Below are 21,517 nucleotides of genomic sequence, written 5' to 3' on the forward strand. Positions count from 1 at the left end.
AGATAACCGTCTCCCTTTAAACTCTCCCGCCGCTGAGCTCCACGGCCTGGTGGTGTGATGTCTTGTCTCTAATCCACCTGCCTGTTATTACAGCACCAATGAGCGTGTCCTTATGCCACCTCTTGACAAATGATAATTTCACATTTCCTAAATAATTCCTGCCTCGCTTTGCGCTGGTTCAGCTGTCACCCTTTGTGACCTTTGTTTGATTTGTCAACATCAAAGTTGGCCAACATGGACTGTAAGCGAGAAAGGGAGCAGGGTAAGTTGTGACGGATAGCTTGTTGCTACGTTACTGTTAGCCACTAGCAGCCTGTGCTAACTGTAGCTAACTGTGTCCTGGGATAAAATGAAGCTAACAGCGCGCCTGTGCTTGTTACGCTTCTCATAGCTTCGTCACATCAGGAGAAAAAAAAACAAAGGAGGACACTGCTATTGTTTTATTTAAGCACTCGCCATGTTTTTATGTGTTGAATGATTATCATAATTTCTCCTAGCTGCTGCCTTAGGAACGGCGCTCATTGCTAGTATCAGTGTAGCTAACACCATTTAATGTTATTGTTAGTTGACCGTGAAGAAAGTTCACATTTGTAATGTATTTCTCCGCAAATACAGGACATATTTGGTGCTCCTATTTGTTCCACCCATCTCAGTTTTTTTTTTTTTTTTTTGCTTGGTTGTACGTTTGCATTTCATCATTCCAGCAGTTTCCAGTTCCAGTGAGCTGAACAATTTTACAGGCTTGTAAAAAAAATTTAAGCAGACACCAACATCATCATCTCTGGTTAAGTGAGTGAGGAGAACTCATGTGTAGAGACACACACTGCCTTAAACACACTAAAACAATAACTCTGAGCTGTTACTCATGCGTGCAGTTGGAATTACAACATTACACAACAGTGAACACATCAGCACATCTGTCTGTTGTGACCCCCTCCTTAGGAGCTATCAGTAAAATAGCTCTGTGTGCTGTCAGGAAAAAGATAATGAACAGCTTGAATTACATTTTTTTCCCCCCCGGCCATTAGAACAAGAAGTGCTTCCATCATTTTCTTTTGCAGTGCTGAGTCACACATTAAGGGATCTGTAGTTGCACTGCATGTATAAGAATAGAAAGTGAATGTTGTTTTGTTTTGCATGGTCTTGTCACTCTGATTCCTTCAGATGCAGAGTGTGAGAAGATAACCGCTGTGCTGCTGAAGTCACGAACGGGAGAATTTGATTTGGAATCCATTCTGTTTCTTAAGCTCAGAGGTCTTGGTAAGGATTTATGCTCTACTATTTAATGTTTATACATTCACAGTTATTGTCTGTAAAAAATGTTTGTGTCATGCCTTTAAGGAGTACATGAGCTTGGATGCATTGGGGAATGTGTAAATTTGGAGAGGCTGGACCTGTCTTTGAATAATGTCACAAATCTTGGACCTCTAGCATCTCTTCGGCTTCTCTCGGTGCTAAATCTGTCTGCTAACAGAATTTCTAATATAGGTAAGGCAAACAGGCTTCATTTCAATTCACTTTTCTTCAAAATTGAATCATGTAAAGTTAATTTGTGTTCTCTGTTTTTGGTTGTTTTCCCAGAGCCACTTCGTAGTTGTGAAAATTTACAAAATTTAAATTTAGCTGGTAATATCATATCCAGGTATGTGTGCCACAAATTTACATGTTAAATAAATTGTAAAAGAATAGAATAATATAAAAAAAAACAAAAAAAAAAACTGATGATTTGAACTAATTTTAATGTCATTAAAATATTTACATGATGTTTCTGTAAATCGTAGTAGCTTTAGAATGTATACAGTTAGTCTAGACTTTCCTAGATGACAACAACTCATTTGATACGTTTTCAAAACTGGATTTGACGCTGAATTGGGTTTTGAAAAAACAAACTACCTTCTGTGTTGTTTTTCAACAGCACTGAGAGCCTACACTGCCTTCTTTCTCTGAAAAAGCTAGAAAACATACGTCTGAGAGACAACACATACAATTACAGTAACCCAGGTAATTTATAAGAACTATAGTTGAGATTCCAATAAAATGGAAAACAGTGATTAATGTTCTTTATGTGGCTTTGGTTTTTGTCAGTGTGCAGGAGCGCATCATACAGACCAGTTGTACTTGAGATGTTCCCGAACATCAAGGTGCTGGATGGTAGGATTTATTTTTCTTTAAATCTTTAACCTCTTAAGCTATGGACCCACCGGCGGGTCCAGGTGTGACACGCTGTTTTTTCTCTGCCTCTAAAATCAAAACCAAATTAGTTTTTTGTATAAATACTTTGGGTTTTACAGCAAATTAAACACCCAAGATCACATTTAAAGGTCCTTCAGACAGGGGTGACTCTGAACAAAACCCAACATTAAACCACTTTCTTATTGTAGCAAACTCCCATGTCCGGTGTAATTAAATACTGGACATGTAGGGGTTCAACAAACTGGATTTTGTCTTTGTTTCACAAATCACAAATAAATCAGGCATAGTAAGAGTTGCAATAGTTGTTCCACTGGAAAATTATTTTTTTATGTCTTAACTTTACAAAAGGTACGCATTTAGACTTTATAACTGTGAAGCTATTCTTGATTTATTTCAGTTATGTAATTCCAGGCAGGAATTGCTCTAAAACCCTTAGGGCTTAACAAGTTAACTAGACAACATTATTAGGGTTGAATGTTTTGCTTTGTTTTGGCTGAATGTGTTTATATTATCTGTTTGAAATGACAGGAGAGAGAGTTGTTGGACGAGGAAGTGAATTGTACCAGTTGTGCAAAGACATTGATGAGACGATTAAGGGTATACATTTTTTTGTTTGCCACAAATGTTAACCAACAACAATCTTGCATGGATATATGTTTAATGTAATATCTTTGAACTGTTTTATCCTTCTCTTAATGATCAGCTGGTTCATACAAGAACGGCCAGCTTATTGAACGTTCTGATTGCAAGCCATGGGTAGAAGAGGGTTACTGGGAGATAAAGCGATCAAACAATGCCATTATTGAAGAAGCCTACAAACAGTTCAATGGTGAGCGGTTTACGGTGTTTCTTCGAGCAAAGTGTAGTTATACCGTTTGTCAACTCTGCTGATTTTATACTTTGGCATCTAAATAAATTAGAAAAGCATCAAAAAATTGATTTAAAAATATTTATATCATCCTGTGTGAGGCGAATCTCTGTTTGAGTTTCACTTTTTAAAATTAATTACTGAAATGAACAATGTTTCTAATGTTATTCCAATTAATTAAAATGCCTCTGTGCATGTAATTCTTATCTTTGCTTCTCCAGATGTTCTTCATGAATGCAGACTCCTGAACAACAGAGCCACTCATGTGATTTCCCAAACTGAGAGATCCATGAGCTTGAAGAAGCAGCCAAAGCAATATGCCATCTGAACGGGGCTTTTTTGTACACACCTCTGTGCAACATTGAGCAGCCTTTTTTTGCTTTGTAATGATGTAATATGACAAATGTACTGTAGCTTTTGCAGATAACCATGCTATATCCAAATGCTTTCTGAACATCATTGCCTAACACACATGCTCTGTGCCGCAGTGTGTGGACTTTGCTGTTACTGTATTCATCCTATGCATTGGTTACAAGAATAATAAATATGTTGGTGGTTTGAAAACCTTCACTCATACTGATGCCCTTCAGTTTGGTTCAAAGATGTCTTAACTTACGCAGTGTGCATTTTGTACAATGCCGTAGCCTGAATTTATGCTGAGAACTATGCTGCTTACAAGAATTTGTATTGGTCTTTACTTACTGGGAGTTTAACATTTTACATTCCTGGTTAAAGAGTAAATGTGTCCTACACTGTATATTTTTGCTATTGTGTATATGCAAAGTTTGACTGAATGATTGTTTTGGCTCTTTCTACTTGTTTTTTACCATAGGTTTTATGTGTGCAACCAACTTCTTGAAAATACATTATTTATAAGCCTGTAAAAGTGTGTTTAATCCTGACTTCCATGTTTATTTAGATTAAATTCAAAAAATATGCATATCCATATTACTCACTTTCCACATTCAGAGCAAAATACGCTTGATGTTAATTGTTTAAGTTGGAAACAATTATAATCCTTTGCAAGTCACCAGGCATGGTTTCCATAAAATGTCATGCTGTCACCTGCTGGTGATGATCGTACAATGCACGTACAAAAACCTAAACATCAGTTCAGACCTTATGGATTGGTAAAATTTATACAATGTGTCTTAGAAACGTTTATATTAGATTTGCTGTTTTTCTTAGTTAACCGGGCTTGAAATAAAATTAACATTTGAACCAACATACCAGAAAGTACAGAAATCGATATTTATATTTAAGTTTATGTTGAAAGACGGAAGTTAGCTCCATGCTTTCTCTAGCTTGACCAGTTCCGCGCTTCCGCTGCTAATATTTCGACTGCTAGCTCACGATGGCAGGATACGCGTGGAGGTCAACGGTATGCATCCATAAAATTTATATCAGTTTTCTTAAGAAATTCACCAGATTCCTGGTAATTTGTGTCAGATTTTTTAAGTTACGCTCAAACTGACGAAGATAAAATACAGGCAATGCTTCATATGCTTATTAAGACGAGCCTTTGACGTGGTTACTATAGCAACCAGTCTTGCCAGTCTTATCTAGTTGGCACAGAGGCTTACTACATGGCTTATCTGCTCTACGGTTTCTTGCTAATTGTTAAAGATAATTTTCTTGTTAAAACTAACAAATAGCAACAAATGTTTATTGTCTACAGATTATTAATCTGCTGACAAAGTTTGTTTTTCCATCAATGTCAGCTGTCATCTCTAGATAGGACAGTAAAAATGCTATGTCTCAAACCAAAGACAGTTTTTTCAGTGTAATGTTAAAAATGAGTCGAGGACACCAACACTAATTCATCATAAACACTACTGTCAGTAAAGCTAGTAACACTCTTATCATAGTCCAGAGCTAAAGGGAAACGTTTAGCCTCAAATTTAATTGGATGTACTATAGACACTCATTGGGCAACCTACTGGATACACCTGTTCAATTGTTTAGCACAAATGCCAAATCAGCCAATTGCATGGCAGCATTTGGCTGCACTTGAGCATCTACATGGTGAAGTTCAAACCGGGCACCAGAATTAAAAATAAAGAAAATATCCAGTAAGCGCAGTTGTTGATCTCAGGGGAGAATTGGCAGATTGCTTTGAAGATGACCGCAAAGCAAAAGTAGCTTTTACAACCAAGGTATGCAGAATACCATCTCTAAAGCCACAACATGCAGCACCTTGAAGCACTGAGGGTGCAGTACTCACAGGCTTACCAGAGTTTGACATAAGAGTTTGGAAAAACATTGTGTTGTCTGATGAGTCTCCAATTCAGCTGCAACATTCAGAGGGTAGGGTCAGAATTTGTCATAACGCAAGGCAGGATGCTTTTGTGTTTTTAACGGTTCACGGTGGTGGTGTGATGGTGTGTGGGATATTTTCTTGTCACACTTTGGGCTGCTTCGAACCATTTGAAGATCATGAAACCACAACAAGCCTCCCTGAGTAATATTGCTGACCATGTCCATCCCTTTATGATCCCAGCATACCCATCTTCTGATGGCTCCTTCCTACAGCATAAGGCACATGTCACAAAACTCAGTTAATCTTAAACTGGTTTCTTTAACTTGGCAGTCAGTTCACTGTACTCCAGTGGCCTTCACAGTCACCAGATCTCAGTCCAATAGAGCACCTTGGGGATGTGATAGAAGGGGAGATTTGCAGCAAATGTGTGATGCTTTCATGTCAATATGGACCAAAATCTCTGAGCAAAGTCTCTGAACCTTTGTTGCATCTTTGCCTTGAAGAATTTCAGCAGTTTTGAGGGCAAAAGGGAGTCAACAAAGGTGTTACTAATAAAGTGGCCGGTGAGTTTTTATACAAATCAGATGCATGGCACACTTAAATGGGAGGATTAGGTATCTAGACTTATGGTCTGAGTAACAGTCTTGGAGAGATGAAATTGTATTCTTCCAGATGATCTTCCTGCATTGGTTTTCCTTTTTCTTTTGATGATGCTGGTGGAGGTTGCTTTCTTTTGTTTGCTGCAAAGGCCATTGCTGAAGATTCACCATGAACTATTGAATGGGGTTTGGTTCTTCAAATGTTCGGGGGTTTTTCTTCTTTGGAGTTCTCTTGCAAACTTTATCTATCTCACGTTTTCACCCACAATGGATGACCTGAGTGTTTTCGTTGACTGCATTGCTAAATATCATAAATAACTTTACCAAAATGGCGTTGCTGAATTTGCAGGCGTCATGTGTAGTTGCTGCTTTGAAGAATGAGACTCTACAGTCCAGGAGTTTCATCCGTGGGGTAATTATATTTGCTTTCAATGTTACTATAGATTACTAAAATCAACTTTTTTTTTCTCCCTGGTTCTAATGTTTAAGACTTTTGGGTAAACTTAATCCTTAGAAGCATAATCTTTGTGGTGATCTTTGTCTCTCTCTTGCCACACAGATGAAAACTGTTACTTTAATCCCCGGCGATGGTATCGGTCCAGAGATCTCCGCTGCTGTCATGAAGATATTTGAAGCAGCTAAAGTTTGTTCATTTTTATTACTGCTGCATTGATTCTTGGCAGACTGGATCAATGCGAGAAGTACAGCTGTTTTTAAAATGTTGTTGCTTTTTCTGTATATAAAGTGCAGCTTCTTAAAATATACAGATTTTTTTCCCTCATTGTGTGCATAACTACATTTTAAACTAGGTCCCCATTCAGTGGGAAGAAAGAAATGTTACAGCTATTCAAGGACCAGGTGGAAAGTGGATGATTCCTCCTGGTGCCAAACAATCAATGAACAAAACGAAAATTGGCCTGAAAGGTAACCTAAATCATTTTTGTTACAAAATGGAAGGATTTACCACATTCAATTTCTTTTAGGTTTTCTGTTTATTTTTCCTAGTAAAAAAAAATGAATGCTCCACTTTCCTCAATTTCACACCTTTGTTGGAAAGGGAGTTTTTAAATTCATGAAAGTTTATTTAGACCTGTTTATTTGGTGGATACTATTGACTGCTTCAACCTTCAGGTCCTTTAGAAACACCAATAGCAGCAGGCCATCCCTCCATGAACCTGCTTCTGAGAAAGACGTTTGACCTCTTTGCTAATGTGCGCCCCTGTGTGTCCATTGAGGGTTATGACACGCCATATACTGACGTGAACCTGGTTACCATCAGGGAGAACACTGAGGGAGAGTATAGCGGGATTGAACATATGGTAAAACCCTTCATCAACACCTTTGACTAGAGCTCTTGCATTTGATTTTATTGCTTTTAATATGAAAACATTATAACTCACTGTTTTCTTTATTTACAATAATTGACTCTGAAATATTAATTTAAATTTTTTAGGTCACGTTAATTGTTCCTGCTGCATCTCTACTTTCAGATTGTGGATGGAGTTGTGCAGAGTATTAAGCTCATCACAGAACAAGCCAGCCAGCGCATTGCAGAGTACACTTTTGAATATGCAAAAAACAATAAGAGGTCCAGTGTCACTGCTGTTCATAAGGCTAATATCATGTATGTTACATTTTTTTTTACAGATTTCATCAAAGCTCGTGTCACGGTAGAGACGCTAAATGACTGTGCGTTGTTTGCTCCTTTTTTAAGGCGAATGTCGGATGGACTTTTCCTCCGAAAGTGCAGAGAGGCAGCAGAAAAGCACAAAGATGTCAAATTCACTGAGATGTACTTGGATACTGTGTGTCTTAATGTAAGTTCCAGTACCTTGTATTGGAAATTAGGTTAGTTTTCTTTATTATTTAGGCTGTTGCGGTGTCATGGTATTTATAACAAAATTCTGGTTTTATGTAAACATAAAAAATAACATGAAAATCTTATTTTACTGCAAAAATAATTAAATAGTACAGTTAAGATAATGGTATCAAAAATGTAAAATAAACACCTGTGGTTATCCTTAATACCCTTACCCTTGCTTATTGTGGAGAATATTACACCAATTTTACTGCAGTTTCAGAACAGCATTAGAACGGCACTCCTTTGGTTCTTCTTGTGAGTAAATGGTAAAGTGCAGTAGCTTTCTTTCAGCCAGCTGACCTGCAGTGCTCAGCTGCAGGGCCAGGAGGGGATTCTCCATCCAGACAACAAAAAATCAATTCACTCTGGCAGTTTCACTCATATCGTACTTTTAAACTGTAGGAACAGCATGATGGCAAATGTTTTTGTGGTTCTGAAACCATAGCTTTTCAAAACCTTGGTAGAGTTTTATACTGGTGACGAACCACTGCCTATCTCTCTTGCATTCGTGACGTCTGCAATTAATTGCAACATTGTCAAATCGCTCCTACAGATGGTACGGGATCCAACGCAGTTTGATGTCCTCTTGATGCCAAATTTGTACGGAGACATTTTAAGGTAATTACATTTGATTTCAGGTTTTCCAGATCAAGACAAATGAAAACCAAAACACCTGGTCAGAAGATGTGGCGTCATTATTTATTTGGCAAGAAGTAAGCAAAAAATGCAGAAGCAGTCTGTGAAAGGGTAATTAAGCAACCTATAAAAGCACCTTTAATTCCAGTTAGATGAAATAATGACCTGTTTAAACGTATTGCTTCAGTTGGAAGGTTTGTGGACATTTGTTTACAATAACTGGACCTTTGATAGACTGAATAATTATGTTTTATTTCTACTGTAGATTTGGTGCTGTAGTTGGAAGCATTGCCCTGTTAGTATGAGACTTTGGCTCAAGCTTCGACAGTGTCACATCTAAATCTTTAGTCCTTTTCACATCTTACTGCAATGAACTTTAACATTCAGCATGTTTTTGTTTTTATCTTTACTTTGACAGAGTTTCTCATCCTTGCTGATGATCAGTCAATAACTTTTATTCGATTTTCCTCACATTGGGTGTTCTCACCACCAGGAAATCACTAAGGAGGACCGTTTTTAATGGTTTTTCTGCATTTAAGCTTAGAATTAAAAAAAAAAAAGTGTGCAAAAACTAAAATTAAAAAAGTGTCCACTGATTTTTACCATGACTTTTATTCTTTTAATATGACAGTAAATATTAAATCATCATGTATATTCAGTTGAAATGTGAGCAACGGCAGAGATGTGTTGACTGAACCAGAAATAAATAGTGGAAAATAATGATGAGAGGCAAAAAGTAAAAACTAAACTAAATCTGTTATGTTTGTTTTTTAATCACTGTAGTGATCTCTGTGCTGGATTAATCGGAGGTTTGGGAGTGACGCCGAGTGGAAACATTGGTGCGAATGGTGTGGCCATATTTGAGTCGGTATGTTGTTTTTATATTTCATTACGCATTGTTAGAACTAACATAATTAAAATTAGGTAATCGAATGGATAATAATAAAAAAAAAGTTTGAATTGTTGAAATAACTTCAGGATGGGGAAGGTAAGATTTGCTTCCATTTCTTTCTAAAAACATCAAACGGGGTAGTTGAATGTTGCTTTTTTTTCTTCTGCCAGGTTCACGGAACTGCTCCAGATATAGCAGGAAAAGACCTGGCAAACCCCACTGCCCTGCTGCTCAGTGCCATCATGATGCTGCGCCACATGGGCCTGCATGGCCACGCCCAGAAAATCCAGACCGCCTGCTTTAACACCATTCAGGACAAAAAGGTCATTCACATTTAAAGAAAATGTGTTGTGTATGTATTATTGATGTGATGTTCTCGCTAAAAGTTCTTTTATTTTTCCTAAAGGTTCTGACCAAAGACCTGGGAGGAAGCTCAAAGTGCTCAGAGTTCACAGAAGCAATATGTCAAAGAGTCCAGGACATGGACTAAAGGCTTGTGAGGCTGGGAGTTACTTTTTATAGTCTGTGTCCCATCACTTAGAATCATGCTCTGCTCTCTATCTTAAAACTTTTACCCAGAAAATGCGTTTAAGATTCTGAAGCTTAAGATCTTAAATGTTTAGATTTCAGCACAAAGAATTGTCTTAAACACATGACCAACAGCATCTGTAGACATGACACGCATAGAGCTACATTATATTTACTTGCATGATGGATATTGTATATTTATCAGGTGACTTTAATTTAAAGTAAGATAAGACGTACAGTCATCATTGTGAACATGTCACAAGTCTTTCATTATGCCTCCCTGATAAGCTTGAGATTATGCACTTGATAATAGTGAGAGAAAACATGCTTCTATAAGCACAAAAACTCATTATTTTGCTCTTGGTGTGTCTTTAAACCACAAGTGTTGTTCTTCCAAATATCATGAATGTATAAAGCACAATGCTAGCAGAAATGCTAGACTTTGACCTTTACTTCCTGTTGTGAACAGGTCTGATCTGAACCTGACAAGATTAAAAAATATATCCTTTCCTAGCTTGAGATAAATTTATTAAGACAGTTTACAGTGTTTAGAAGTATGCATTGCAACAGCTTCACTTTTCTTAAACTTAAAGACATTATAAAGTATGTATTTATAAAAAAACAAATGGACAAAATATGAAAAAAAAACTGTTAATTTCATGGTTACATTCTTTAAAGGAGATGTGAGTTTGATTAGATTCAGAATAAGCACTGAGAACAAAATGATGCCACAAAATACATTTTTTACCTCTTTAGAAACATGACACTACGGACGTACATGTTGTGTAATAGCTTGCCATCTCAAAATTTCATTACAAATATCAATAGATTACACGTTGTAGTGTTACACACTAGTTATATTTGATCTAAATACATATGTCTTATTGTAAATGTTTATGTGATCTTTGTGTCCCTCACTTTGTTAAGCTATTTGGGTTACTTTCATGTTTGTAAAATGCCATGTAAATAAAGTTGAACTGATAACATATTTAACGACATTAAGAGCTCATCGCTAAGATCATTTAACACGAGTGCTCCTACAAAAACAGAAATTCCACTTTTTGTCAATAGAGATATTTGCGGAGCTAGAACAGCTTGGAAAACATGTTTTTTTTTTCCATTAATCGTGTCACACACTTTTTTTTGGAGGGGGGGCAACCTCCTTTCTGGTAAACTCCACAGCATCTGTGCTCTGTTTCTTAGTTAACTGCATAATTTCTCCATCAACATGAAAATCTTGTCATTTGTATTACATGTGTTTATTTAAAGCAAAGTCACCCTGGACATCAAAAACGACAGGACTATTTTATATGCTTCACCTTTTCCAATTTACAATTGAGCCCAAAATTATTCATACGCCTGGTAGAGTTAGATTTCAAATTAGTTTTTTTAATTCAGCAACAAGTTTGTTGCTGATTATTGAAAGAGCCAGGCACATCTCTAAAAACAATCAAACAGGAGTATCAATTTTGATCGAAAAAACAATGAATCAGTATTTATAAAAAATGTAAATCGTATGTTGAAAATTATTTTTGCACACAAAAAAATTATGGAAGCAAATCGTTACCATATTTCAAATGAAAAAGCATTTTCAGAAATGCTTTTTCATTTTAAGAATGTGGCTGCATTGTTTGACTCGTAAATGAAATTAGTAATCAATAATCCTATTTGCATTTGCATTTTCTTCTTCAAGACTGCTCATTCCTTCACTAAATTAAAATGAAAAGAAAAAGACATTTGAGATTTATTTTTCAAAATGTACCCCAGCAAATAGATACCAAAATTCAATTTGAAATGTAAAATTTGAAAATGAAAAAGCATTTACAGAAATGCTTTTTCATTTTAAGAATGTGGCTGCGTTATTTGACCCATAAATAAAATTAGTAATCAATCATCCTATTTGCATTTGCATTTTCTTCTTCATGACTGCACATTTTATGCCATAATCAAAAAGAAAACAAAGCAGACATTGCTTTTTCGTTTTCGTGGTCTGCCCGCAAAGTACTGCCCAGAACTCGAAAATGAAAAAACATTCCAAGCTGCGGGCGCAGCAGAGTGACGTCAGCAGCCGCTCTTCCTCAGCTCCCTGCTGACCGAGCTACCCATCTTGTTCAGTAGGGGGCGCTGTGCACGTCTGCATTGCATTACATTGCAAACGTGCTGATAAATTGATTGAATTGCAGCAGGGCCGAGCTCAATTTGTGGCAGTGGCAGGCAGAACTGGTAGTTCCGGTGGCAGCCTCATGGCCTGGGACATCCAGCGTGTTTTTAAGCATTTATTTATATTTTTCTGTGAGCGACAATTCAGAATAGCCGCTCATGCTCTATAATAAACCGGCTGTTTGGGCAATAAATCTTCGTCATCCTTTCAACACGTCACACAAACACATAGTGCTATTTATTTTCCATGTCAAGTAAATACAATCACCTTATGTTATGGGTCTAAAGCTGTTTATTAAATAGTAATCAATAATGACATCATTATTTAAAGGTAACAGGCTATAACAATAATGACAACCCATTTGCCGATAATCAGCATCAGATCCACAAAAACAGCGGCAACCGCATTGGCAAGTTTTACGGCCGGTCTGGCACCTTCTGGCATCCTCGCGGAATCCCGTGCCACCGTGCGGCAAGCTGTGGCAGTTCCGGTGGCAGCTTCGGTGGCAGGCTGTGGCGAAATTGCCACAGCCTGCCACCGGAACTACCAGTTCTGCCGGCCACCGCCACAAATTGAGCTCGGCCCTGCTGCAATTCAATCAATTTCTCAGCACGTTTGCAATGTAATGCAATGCAGACGTGCACAGCGCCCCCTACCGAACAAGATGGGTAGCTCGGTCAGCAGGGAGCTGAGGAAGAGCGGCTGCTGACGTCACTCTGCTGCGCCCGCAGCTCGGAATGCTTTTTCGTTTTCGAGTTCTGGGCAGTACTTTGCGGGCAGACCACGAAAACGAAAAAGCAATGTCTGCTTTGTTTTCTTTTTGATTATGGGATAAAATGTGCAGTCATGAAGAAGAAAATGCAAATGCAAATAGGATGATTGATTACTAATTTTATTTATGGGTCAAATAATGCAGCCACATTCCTAAAATGAAAAGGCATTTCTGGAAATGCTTTTTCATTTTCAAATTTTACATTTCAAATTGAATTTTGGTATCTATTTGCTGGGGTACATTTTGAAAAATAAATCTCAAATGTCTTTTTCTTTTTCATTTTAATTAAGTAAAAGAATGAGCCGACTTGAAGAAGAAAATTAAAATGCATAACACCTTCTAATAAGGGCTGATCTAATGTGTTACAATTTTAACTAAATATATTAGTTAAGATAATTATAGACTGCCCAAGTAATAGTTAAATTATAACCCTATTTTATGTTTCATGGTGATTTTAGATTAAATTGAACCCTTGAAGTATTTTTACTTTTAAAGAGCAAAGACAATAGGCTGTTTTTGACAAAATCACATTTTTTACCGTCTTCACTTAACCAACTAAAAGGTGCAGTTAAGCCCAAAATGATTCAAACCTCTGACAAATTGAAATGTTAAATTATTTTCATTCTTCCAAAAAGTTTGTTTCTGATAGAAAATGAGACGGACACCAGAAGTGTGTAAGCCTTGGGGAGGAGGTCTGTTTCTCATGCTGCCCTAAAAAGAATCATGTATCTTATGAAGTCATTTGTTTTTGAAATATCCAAATATCACATATCAATAATTACACAATATGCATGGGTGTTAAAAGAAAAACATGGAAAGTTTTGTTAAAGGATTATGATGAAGTATGAAGATGGGAAGTTCAACATCATTTTGACGAAGATGCAGAAAATCCAGCGCCTTGGAATCAAAATATAAATATATTAGAATGATTAAGGACTCAAATGCTGCCTGTTTTGATCAAATTGCTAAGGACATTCTGAATACTGGATTTTAATTATATTGTCTTTAATTAGTATAATAGTGTTATGATAGAAGATTTATATTGCAATAGATCAATTTAATTACAGTTTAATTTAAATTTGCTCTCTTTAAAGCAACACTATCCACGCAAAACTATCTAACACTATGCTCTTCACCTACTCCACTTTTTATGCAGACAGGAATCATGCGAAGACATTTGAGAAGCTAACTTAAAATACATCCCTACCGTGTAAAGCTACACTGCATATTATCTGCACAGTTTCATATCTGAGCTTGATGCAAGTCAGATTGTTGATCCTGTAAAATGTCATATTCTGCTTTGTCATAATGTACTCCATGGAGAACAAAACCTTCTGTGGCTGCTCTGCAAAGTGTCCAACATTTGCACTTTCCCCATTCTTTCTACATTGTCACATGGCTACATCTATCTGCAGCCTGACAAAGCCTCAAGCACATCTTTGAGGCACAGAAATGATTGAGAGGTGGGCTTGATGCACCGCTGTGTTTATGTCCTGAACGTAGAAAACGGATCAAATCTGAGAAAACAAACACGGCCCTTTCTATGAAGAGTATAGTCTTGGCTTATTTACAATTTCATCACTGACCCTAGCATCCGAGTCAACCTTTACATCAATTGTTTTCAGTTTTTTGGAGTGAGCTGTAAGGTTTTTCAATTTTCTGCTGATTCTATAAGGTTTGCACATTCAACAGGAAAACTTTTGTCGTTCATTTAAACGCTCAATTATATGTATATTTATGTATATCCCTGTATATATTCCAGGGATTTCCGTGTTTAGTTTAGGTATAAACCAACCAGCCGAGTGGCTTTAGTTACACCTCCATATTTTAGATGGTTTTCCGTATGTGTGGGAGCAGTGATTAGTTAACAGTACTCAGAGGACACCTTGTACCCTGTGGTGTTCAATCAGGACTCCCAATGTAAGGGAGCAAGTTGCTTCATAAAAAAATAAATAGGTATTAGAAAAATGTTGTTTTTCATACACCCAGCCCGTTTCAGACCAACTTCCACGTAGAGGTTGGCAACTCTGCATACGCTCATAAGTCACCATCAGAGAGAAATATTTAACTGTCCATCGACAGTTTCATAACACAATATCAGGCTTCTGTCCCAGCTAGACCACCGTTTTTCACAATGTACAGGTAAGCCTAAAACTATTCAGACCCCTGACATTTTTCTTTCAACCAAGACGTTTGATTATCATTTTAAAAAAATGACACAAGCATCTCCCAAAAGATAATATACGAGGTAAATCATGTTTCTAAAAAAATAAAAACGTCTTTGTCTTATTTACATTTTAACAAAATTGGCATTTAAAAAATTATAATTGGAAAAGTCTTCATTAGGATTACAAGTTCGAGTGAGCGTTTAAGTCCTGGAAAGCTTTTTGTATGTGTCCACTGGTATAGTTTGTGATGTGCTCCATGTCTTTCAGGTAGGAAGGCCTCTTTGCCATCACCCTGATCTTTTGCTTCCTTTACAGATTCTCTGCCAGATTAAAGTCAGGACTATGGCTGGGCCACTCCAAAACGATAATAATAAAACCAGTAAGAAAAGATATGAGCGCAGAGTTAACAGATTACTTCAAATCTGAATCTGCCAGGGTGGGTGAATAATTTTGAGTTTAACTTGATTTGATTAAATAGTGATAGCCTACTTAGTTTAAACCCGCCTCTATGTCTTTCTACTCTGAGAACAGGATGATTCCAGACTGTTCCTGAAAGAAAACAAAGTCTAAAACTAAACCTCATAGAACTTGGTGTAGGAAGTGCTACTTCCTCTTAGGAAGCCAGAGATGATGTGGAGTTAGTTGATAGCAGAAGTGTGTCTGGCTGTTTTGATCTGATTACTGAGGAAATTATGTTGCCTGCGTTATAATGCTTCATCTGTAAGATTTATGCTAAGAATCAAGGCAAACAACGTTTAAAAATCTTTCTAAAACAGATCTCTTTCCCAGTAGCTCGGTGCTGAATTTGCTCTTCATGTAACAGCAACACCATCTACCTTTTCCCCTCCCCCAAAAGGTATTGCATAATTATTCTTTGAAAGATCTTCTCCCATTGCCCCTTATATGAAGACAGGAATTAGGTCAAGCTATTTATTTGAGTAGCAGGTTTGGGAGCACCAACCCTCTCCCCTCCCCTCCCCTCCCACCTTTCCTCTTTGCTCTGGTCTTTTCTAGACTCCCTGGTCTACGACACATCCGGGCGGCTCCGCTCGAAGCGCTCCAGAAACTTCTGCACGGCGGTGCGGCTATAAGAGCAAGCCGAGTCCTCTGGCAGCTTCAGCTTGTCAAGCAATTCCTCAGGACGACACCGAGAAAACACCGACAGTAAGTTGGACACTTTTTACTGCAGTACTAACCTTTATTAAGCGACGTAGTGGCTACATAAAGGGAGTTTAATTAAGCGCAGTGGTGATAGCAAGGTTTTAATATTATTTGACATGCAACCTGCTTAATTGACTTCTGTTTGTTTTTATGTATTAAAGCTAAAAAGAGCAAGACTATAAGGCGCGTAATACCTTTTTATAACTGGATGTTTATTTATTTTATTTTTTTTAACGACATTTTATTATTTTTATTTAAACGACGCTACCTTTCTGGTAAGGCAATGGAATTAAATACACGTTATTTGTTTTTCATTTTGCAGTTGAGTCACCATGGTGCACGAAACCGGCTACTACGACCTCCTGGGTGTCAGCCCAAAAACGTCGATGGACGAAATTAAAAAAGCCTACAGAAAACTAGCCCTGAAATACCACCCCGACAAGAACCCCAACGAAGGTGAAAAGGTACGAGGGAAATGGAGAGATTGATTTAATTAACGTGTGAAAATACGCAGTGAGCGGACCGTTTTCAAACCGCATGCCGCGTAGAGAGAGAAGACGAGAAGTTTCTGGAAACATCCGCTGCGCTGCTTTTCTGTTAACACTGGGGGGAGACCAGAGCTAACCAGCGCTGAAATTATTGTTATTTAAGATCACACCTTATAGCTCGTGATCTTTTAATATCTTTTATTTATTTTATTGTCTGCTATTATTTTCTTTATCAGGGTCCAAGAGTTGCATTTTCAACATCTGCTGGGTTTTTAAACGCGTTAAAGTTCACTAGTCATTTTTTCCCCCTATTTAAATTGAAAACTTTTGACCCGGAAATCACAAAAATGATGCTTGATTAAATAAAATCTTTAATAAAATGTGCATTAGAAGCAAATCAAAAAGTCAGCTAATATAGTTATAGTTTTATTCAGCCGCATGTTTACTTTAAAATGTGTTTTTATCATTAAAAGAGAAATGGAGAATAGTCTGCCTTGATATAAGGACATCCAGCTTATATTTCAACGTCAACATTATAGCTAATATTTGGGCTCCAGTACAGTTCATAACCCCATATCTTCCATTTCCATTTCAAATGAACCACTTCATACCCACGTCCTTAAAATATTGCATATCTGGAGGTTTTTTCTTTGTAGTTAAGTGTTTTCATACTAAAATCTCATGTAAAATGTAATTCTTTTAAACAGAATTTTTTGAAAATGTATTTTTTTAACCCTATTTCCATTTATTGTAGTTGTAATCCTCGTTTGGTTTAGTTGACTCTTATGAAATATGACGGATTATGACCACTGGCCAAATCAAGCTACAGGTCCTTCTCAAAATATTAGCATATTGTAATAAAGTTCATTATTTTCCATAATGTCATGATGAAAATTTAACATTCATATATTTTAGATTCATTGCACACTAACTGAAATATTTCAGGTCTTTTATTGTCTTAATATGGATGATTTTGGCATACAGCTCATGAAAACCCAAAATTCCTATCTCACAAAATTAGCATATCATTAAAAGGGTCTCTAAACGAGCTATGAACCTAATCATCTGAATCAACGAGTTAACTCTAAACACCTGCAAAAGATTCCTGAGGCCTTTAAAACTCCCAGCCTGGTTCATCACTCAAAACCCCAATCATGGGTAAGACTGCCGACCTGACTGCTGTCCAGAAGGCCACTATTGACACCCTCAAGCAAGAGGGTAAGACACAGAAAGACATTTCTGAACGAATAGGCTGTTCCCAGAGTGCTGTATCAAGGCACCTCAGTGGGAAGTCTGTGGGAAGGAGAAAGTGTGGCAGAAAACGCTGCACAACGAGAAGAGGTGACCGGACCCTGAGGAAGATTGTGGAGAAGGGCCGATTCCAGACCTTGGGGGACCTGTGGAAGCAGTGGACTGAGTCTGGAGTAGAAACATCCAGAGCCACCGTGCACAGGCGTGTGCAGGAAATGGGCTACAGGTGCCGCATTCCCCAGGTCAAGCCACTTTTGAACCAGAAACAGCAGCAGAAGCGCCTGACCTGGGCTACAGAGAAGCAGCACTGGACTGTTGCTCAGTGGTCCAAAGTACTTTTTTCGGATGAAAGCAAATTCTGCATGTCATTCGGAAATCAAGGTGCCAGAGTCTGGAGGAAGACTGGGGAGAAGGAAATGCCAAAATGCCAGAAGTCCAGTGTCAAGTACCCACAGTCAGTGATGGTCTGGGGTGCCGTGTCAGCTGCTGGTGTTGGTCCACTGTGTTTTATCAAGGGCAGGGTCAATGCAGCTAGCTATCAGGAGATTTTGGAGCACTTCATGCTTCCATCTGCTGAAAAGCTTTATGGAGATGAAGATTTAATTTTTCAGCACGACCTGGCACCTGCTCACAGTGCCAAAACCACTGGTAAATGGTTTACTGACCATGGTATCACTGTGCTCAATTGGCCTGCCAACTCTCCTGACCTGAACCCCATAGAGAATCTGTGGGATATTGTGAAGAGAACGTTGAGAGACTCAAGACCCAACACTCTGGATGAGCTAAAGGCCGCTATCGAAGCATCCTGGGCCTCCATAAGACCTCAGCAGTGCCACAGGCTGATTGCCTCCATGCCACGCCGCATTGAAGCAGTCATTTCTGCCAAAGGATTCCCGACCAAGTATTGAGTGCATAACTGTACATGATTATTTGAAGGTTGACGTTTTTTGTATTAAAAACACTTTTCTTTTATTGGTCAGATAAAATATGCTAATTTTGTGAGATAGGAATTTTTTGTTTTCATGAGCTGTATGCCAAAATCATCCGTATTAAGACAATAAAAGACCTGAAATATTTCAGTTAGTGTGCAATGAATCTAAAATATATGAATGTTAAATTTTCATCATGACATTATGGAAAATAATGAACTTTATCACAATATGCTAATATTTTGAGAAGGACCTGTAGTTCTTCAGGATCTTCCTGTTGGTAGTTACTGGAATCGTAGAACCACATTTTCCAAAAAATTAATTGAAACATCCCCTGTGGTGGTTACAAATTGACGCATATCCGTGTGAAATATCCCAGGGCAGGACAGCACCATTTCCCACCCAAATAAAGTCATCCAAAACCACAGTGGTGCAGGGTCAGTGAAATGAACCAAACACCCTAAATTATTCATTTAAGCAATTTCCAATATTTGATAAAAGCTGAACTGCAAACATGCTAATATAGTGTGTGTACACATGCACATTAGTTTTGGAATATGAGTATGTGAAAATGTTAAATAACTGGTTGAACTAACAATAATCTGAAAATGTTTACCTTACATTATAAATAGGAAGTCTTGAAACTCCAGCCCACAATGGCAAATAAAAAGCTATTTTTGAGTGGAAGGTTGATCCAGTAGCGTAATCTTATTAGAACACCATCCACAGTCTAGCTTAGAGAAATATAGATGCTGTTTTAAAATCCCACACTAATAGACATGACTGATTTTTCTTTTATAACATGTATAACTAAACGTCTAAAGCTACTTAATGTCGTCCCCTCTGTTTCAACAGTTCAAGCTCATCTCTCAAGCATATGAGGTGCTGTCTGATCCAAAAAAGAGGGACCTATATGACCAAGGAGGAGAGCAAGCTATCAAAGAGGGAGGCATGAACTCAGGGGCTTCGCCAATGGACATATTCGACATGTTCTTCGGAGGTGGAGGGAGAATGCAGAGAGAGAGAAGAGGTGAGATATAATATCGGAGTCTTAGAACTTTGTGTTAACTTGGATGCTGTTTGCTGTGAATATTTAATTTTAACTTGCATTTTCTTTTCGTCCTCCAGGAAAGAACGTTGTCCACCAGCTTGCTGTCACACTTGAAGAGATGTACAACGGTTCAACAAGAAAGCTTGGACTTCAGAAGAAAGTAATTTGTGAGAAATGTGATGGTATGTGTTGAACCTTTTAGAAAACGTTAAAAAAAAGTCCCTCACCAGCTTGGCAGGACCAAAAGTAAATGTATCTTGGTTTTATTTTAAAGGTTACGGTGGTAAAAAGGGAGCCTTGGAGAAGTGTTCGAATTGCAAAGGCAGAGGAGTACAAATCAGAGTGCAACAGTTGGGACCAGGCATGATTCAGCAGATCCAGAGTATGTGTCCCGACTGCCAGGGACAAGGGGAGAAATTTAACTCAAAAGACCGCTGCAAGAACTGCAACGGACACAAAGTGGAACGCAAGAAGAAAATTCTTGAAGTTCACATTGACAAAGGTAAGCTATTCTCACCTAAAATATTAGAGAGAAAAAGAATCCAACGTAATTTTAGATGGAGAACATGAATAAAGCATTGATTTTTATTTGTTTCAGGTATGAAAGATGGTCAGAAAATCACATTTCATGGAGAGGGCGACCAGGAACCGGGACTAGAACCCGGGGACATCATCATTGTCCTGGATCAGAAGGAGCACTCACGTTTCCAGAGACAAGGCAACGATCTGATAATGAAAATGGACATTAAACTTGCAGAGGCCCTTTGTGGCTTCAGAAAGACCATCCAGACATTAGACAACAGAATGCTCATCATCAGCACAAAGCCAGGTACAGTAACTCTTATCGGTTGGCCAGCAGTCTCTACCCGTGCTGCTGCTTGGTTTATAGATGTACTGACTTTTGTTTTGTTACAGGAGAAGTAATCAAGCACAACGACATCAAATTTGTTCAAAATGAGGGCATGCCAATCCACAGGGATCCCTATGACAGGGGAATGCTAATCGTTCAGTTCCAGGTGTGATTTTAAACGGGGATCATTTCACAACAGCCAACATTTAGGCGATATCTTTGTGACGTACGAGGCAACTGGCTGATCATGTTTTCTCCTTTCAGGTGGAGTTCCCTGAAAACCACTGGCTGCCAGAGCATCTCATGTTCCAGTTGGAAAGACTACTCCCTCCCAGAGAAGATGTGATGATCACGGATGACATGGAGGAGGTGGATCTCTGTGAGGTTGATCTCAATTCGCAACAAAAGCGCTACCACGGAGAAGCCTATGAGGAGGATGAAGAGCGTCCCAGGGGCGGAGTGCAATGTCAGACACAGTGATCGTAGTTTAGGTTCCAGATCTGGTTTTGGAAAAGGTTCAACTCGCTGCATTTGCAAAGTATGGACTTAAAAGCATGAGTTGAACCAACACAGCTGCCAATGTTTTTTGACAGAAACGTACTTGAAGTGGTCTTCTGTTATACAAACTGTATTTTTGTGTCACTGATTCTTTTTGTAATTTTTTTCTTTTCTTTGTATGTATATATTTGTTATCAATGGCAAATTCGTTCTTTGCATTCAGAACAAGAAAGGACGATTTGTATGCTTTCTGTGAAGGTATTATCAGTTAAACACACTTTGGGTTATTTAATAAAGTCTAGGAATCTTAAAGTGGAAATCGTTTTTCAATTCCCTCATGTCATACATTTA

The 21,517-nt window shown here is 38.0% G+C and overlaps 4 protein-coding genes across 5 annotated transcripts in view; 3 read left to right on the plus strand and 1 right to left on the minus strand.

The window, feature by feature from the left end:
* cib2 (calcium and integrin binding family member 2) overlaps positions 1 to 21,517 on the minus strand; it is a 33,488-nt gene that overhangs the window by 10,974 nt on the left and 997 nt on the right. Inside the window, exon 1 of one of the 2 annotated variants that reach the window (XM_047345672.1) lies at positions 15,925 to 16,041. The exons of the other annotated variant lie outside the window; for it this stretch is intronic. The gene's annotated coding sequence lies outside the window, so the exon portion shown is untranslated. Of the gene's footprint in view, positions 1 to 15,924; positions 16,042 to 21,517 lie in introns of those variants that run through there. 2 annotated transcript variants of the gene reach the window in all.
* Positions 25 to 3,999, plus strand: lrrc61 (leucine rich repeat containing 61). The gene is made up of 9 exons (XM_047345646.1): positions 25 to 262; positions 1,165 to 1,260; positions 1,342 to 1,488; positions 1,582 to 1,642; positions 1,916 to 2,001; positions 2,086 to 2,151; positions 2,722 to 2,790; positions 2,897 to 3,022; positions 3,283 to 3,999. The coding sequence occupies exons 1-9, from the start codon at positions 235 to 237 to the stop codon at positions 3,387 to 3,389; spliced, it is 786 nt and encodes a 261-aa protein (XP_047201602.1). The 5' UTR covers positions 25 to 234; the 3' UTR covers positions 3,390 to 3,999.
* Positions 4,370 to 10,825, plus strand: idh3a (isocitrate dehydrogenase (NAD(+)) 3 catalytic subunit alpha). Its single transcript, XM_047345635.1, has 11 exons — positions 4,370 to 4,442; positions 6,270 to 6,332; positions 6,480 to 6,563; positions 6,730 to 6,844; positions 7,052 to 7,239; positions 7,411 to 7,544; positions 7,635 to 7,737; positions 8,335 to 8,399; positions 9,201 to 9,285; positions 9,480 to 9,632; positions 9,716 to 10,825. The coding sequence occupies exons 1-11, from the start codon at positions 4,416 to 4,418 to the stop codon at positions 9,797 to 9,799; spliced, it is 1,101 nt and encodes a 366-aa protein (XP_047201591.1). The 5' UTR covers positions 4,370 to 4,415; the 3' UTR covers positions 9,800 to 10,825.
* dnaja (DnaJ heat shock protein family (Hsp40) member A) lies at positions 15,952 to 21,478 on the plus strand. The gene is made up of 8 exons (XM_047345623.1): positions 15,952 to 16,102; positions 16,422 to 16,563; positions 19,623 to 19,797; positions 19,896 to 20,000; positions 20,093 to 20,320; positions 20,417 to 20,647; positions 20,734 to 20,834; positions 20,933 to 21,478. Exons 2-8 carry the CDS (start codon positions 16,432 to 16,434, stop codon positions 21,146 to 21,148), a joined length of 1,188 nt encoding a protein of 395 aa, XP_047201579.1. The 5' UTR covers positions 15,952 to 16,102; positions 16,422 to 16,431; the 3' UTR covers positions 21,149 to 21,478.

Source organism: Girardinichthys multiradiatus, chromosome 2 (assembly GCF_021462225.1).
Source record: "Girardinichthys multiradiatus isolate DD_20200921_A chromosome 2, DD_fGirMul_XY1, whole genome shotgun sequence".
In the NCBI taxonomy this organism is placed as follows: domain Eukaryota; kingdom Metazoa; phylum Chordata; class Actinopteri; order Cyprinodontiformes; family Goodeidae; genus Girardinichthys; species Girardinichthys multiradiatus.

Coding starts and splice junctions, on each gene's coding strand:
- dnaja (XM_047345623.1), top strand. CDS start 16,432: ATGGTGCACGAAACCGGCTACTACGACCTCCTGGGTGTCAGCCCAAAA. Junction 16,564..19,622: donor ACCCCAACGAAGGTGAAAAG/GTACGAGGGAAA, acceptor CTGTTTCAACAG/TTCAAGCTCATCTCTCAAGC. Junction 20,835..20,932: donor TGCTAATCGTTCAGTTCCAG/GTGTGATTTTAA, acceptor TTCTCCTTTCAG/GTGGAGTTCCCTGAAAACCA.
- idh3a (XM_047345635.1), top strand. CDS start 4,416: ATGGCAGGATACGCGTGGAGGTCAACG. Junction 6,564..6,729: donor AGATATTTGAAGCAGCTAAA/GTTTGTTCATTT, acceptor ATTTTAAACTAG/GTCCCCATTCAGTGGGAAGA. Junction 7,240..7,410: donor ATAGCGGGATTGAACATATG/GTAAAACCCTTC, acceptor CTCTACTTTCAG/ATTGTGGATGGAGTTGTGCA.
- lrrc61 (XM_047345646.1), top strand. CDS start 235: ATGGACTGTAAGCGAGAAAGGGAGCAGG. Junction 1,261..1,341: donor TCTTAAGCTCAGAGGTCTTG/GTAAGGATTTAT, acceptor CATGCCTTTAAG/GAGTACATGAGCTTGGATGC. Junction 3,023..3,282: donor AGCCTACAAACAGTTCAATG/GTGAGCGGTTTA, acceptor TTGCTTCTCCAG/ATGTTCTTCATGAATGCAGA.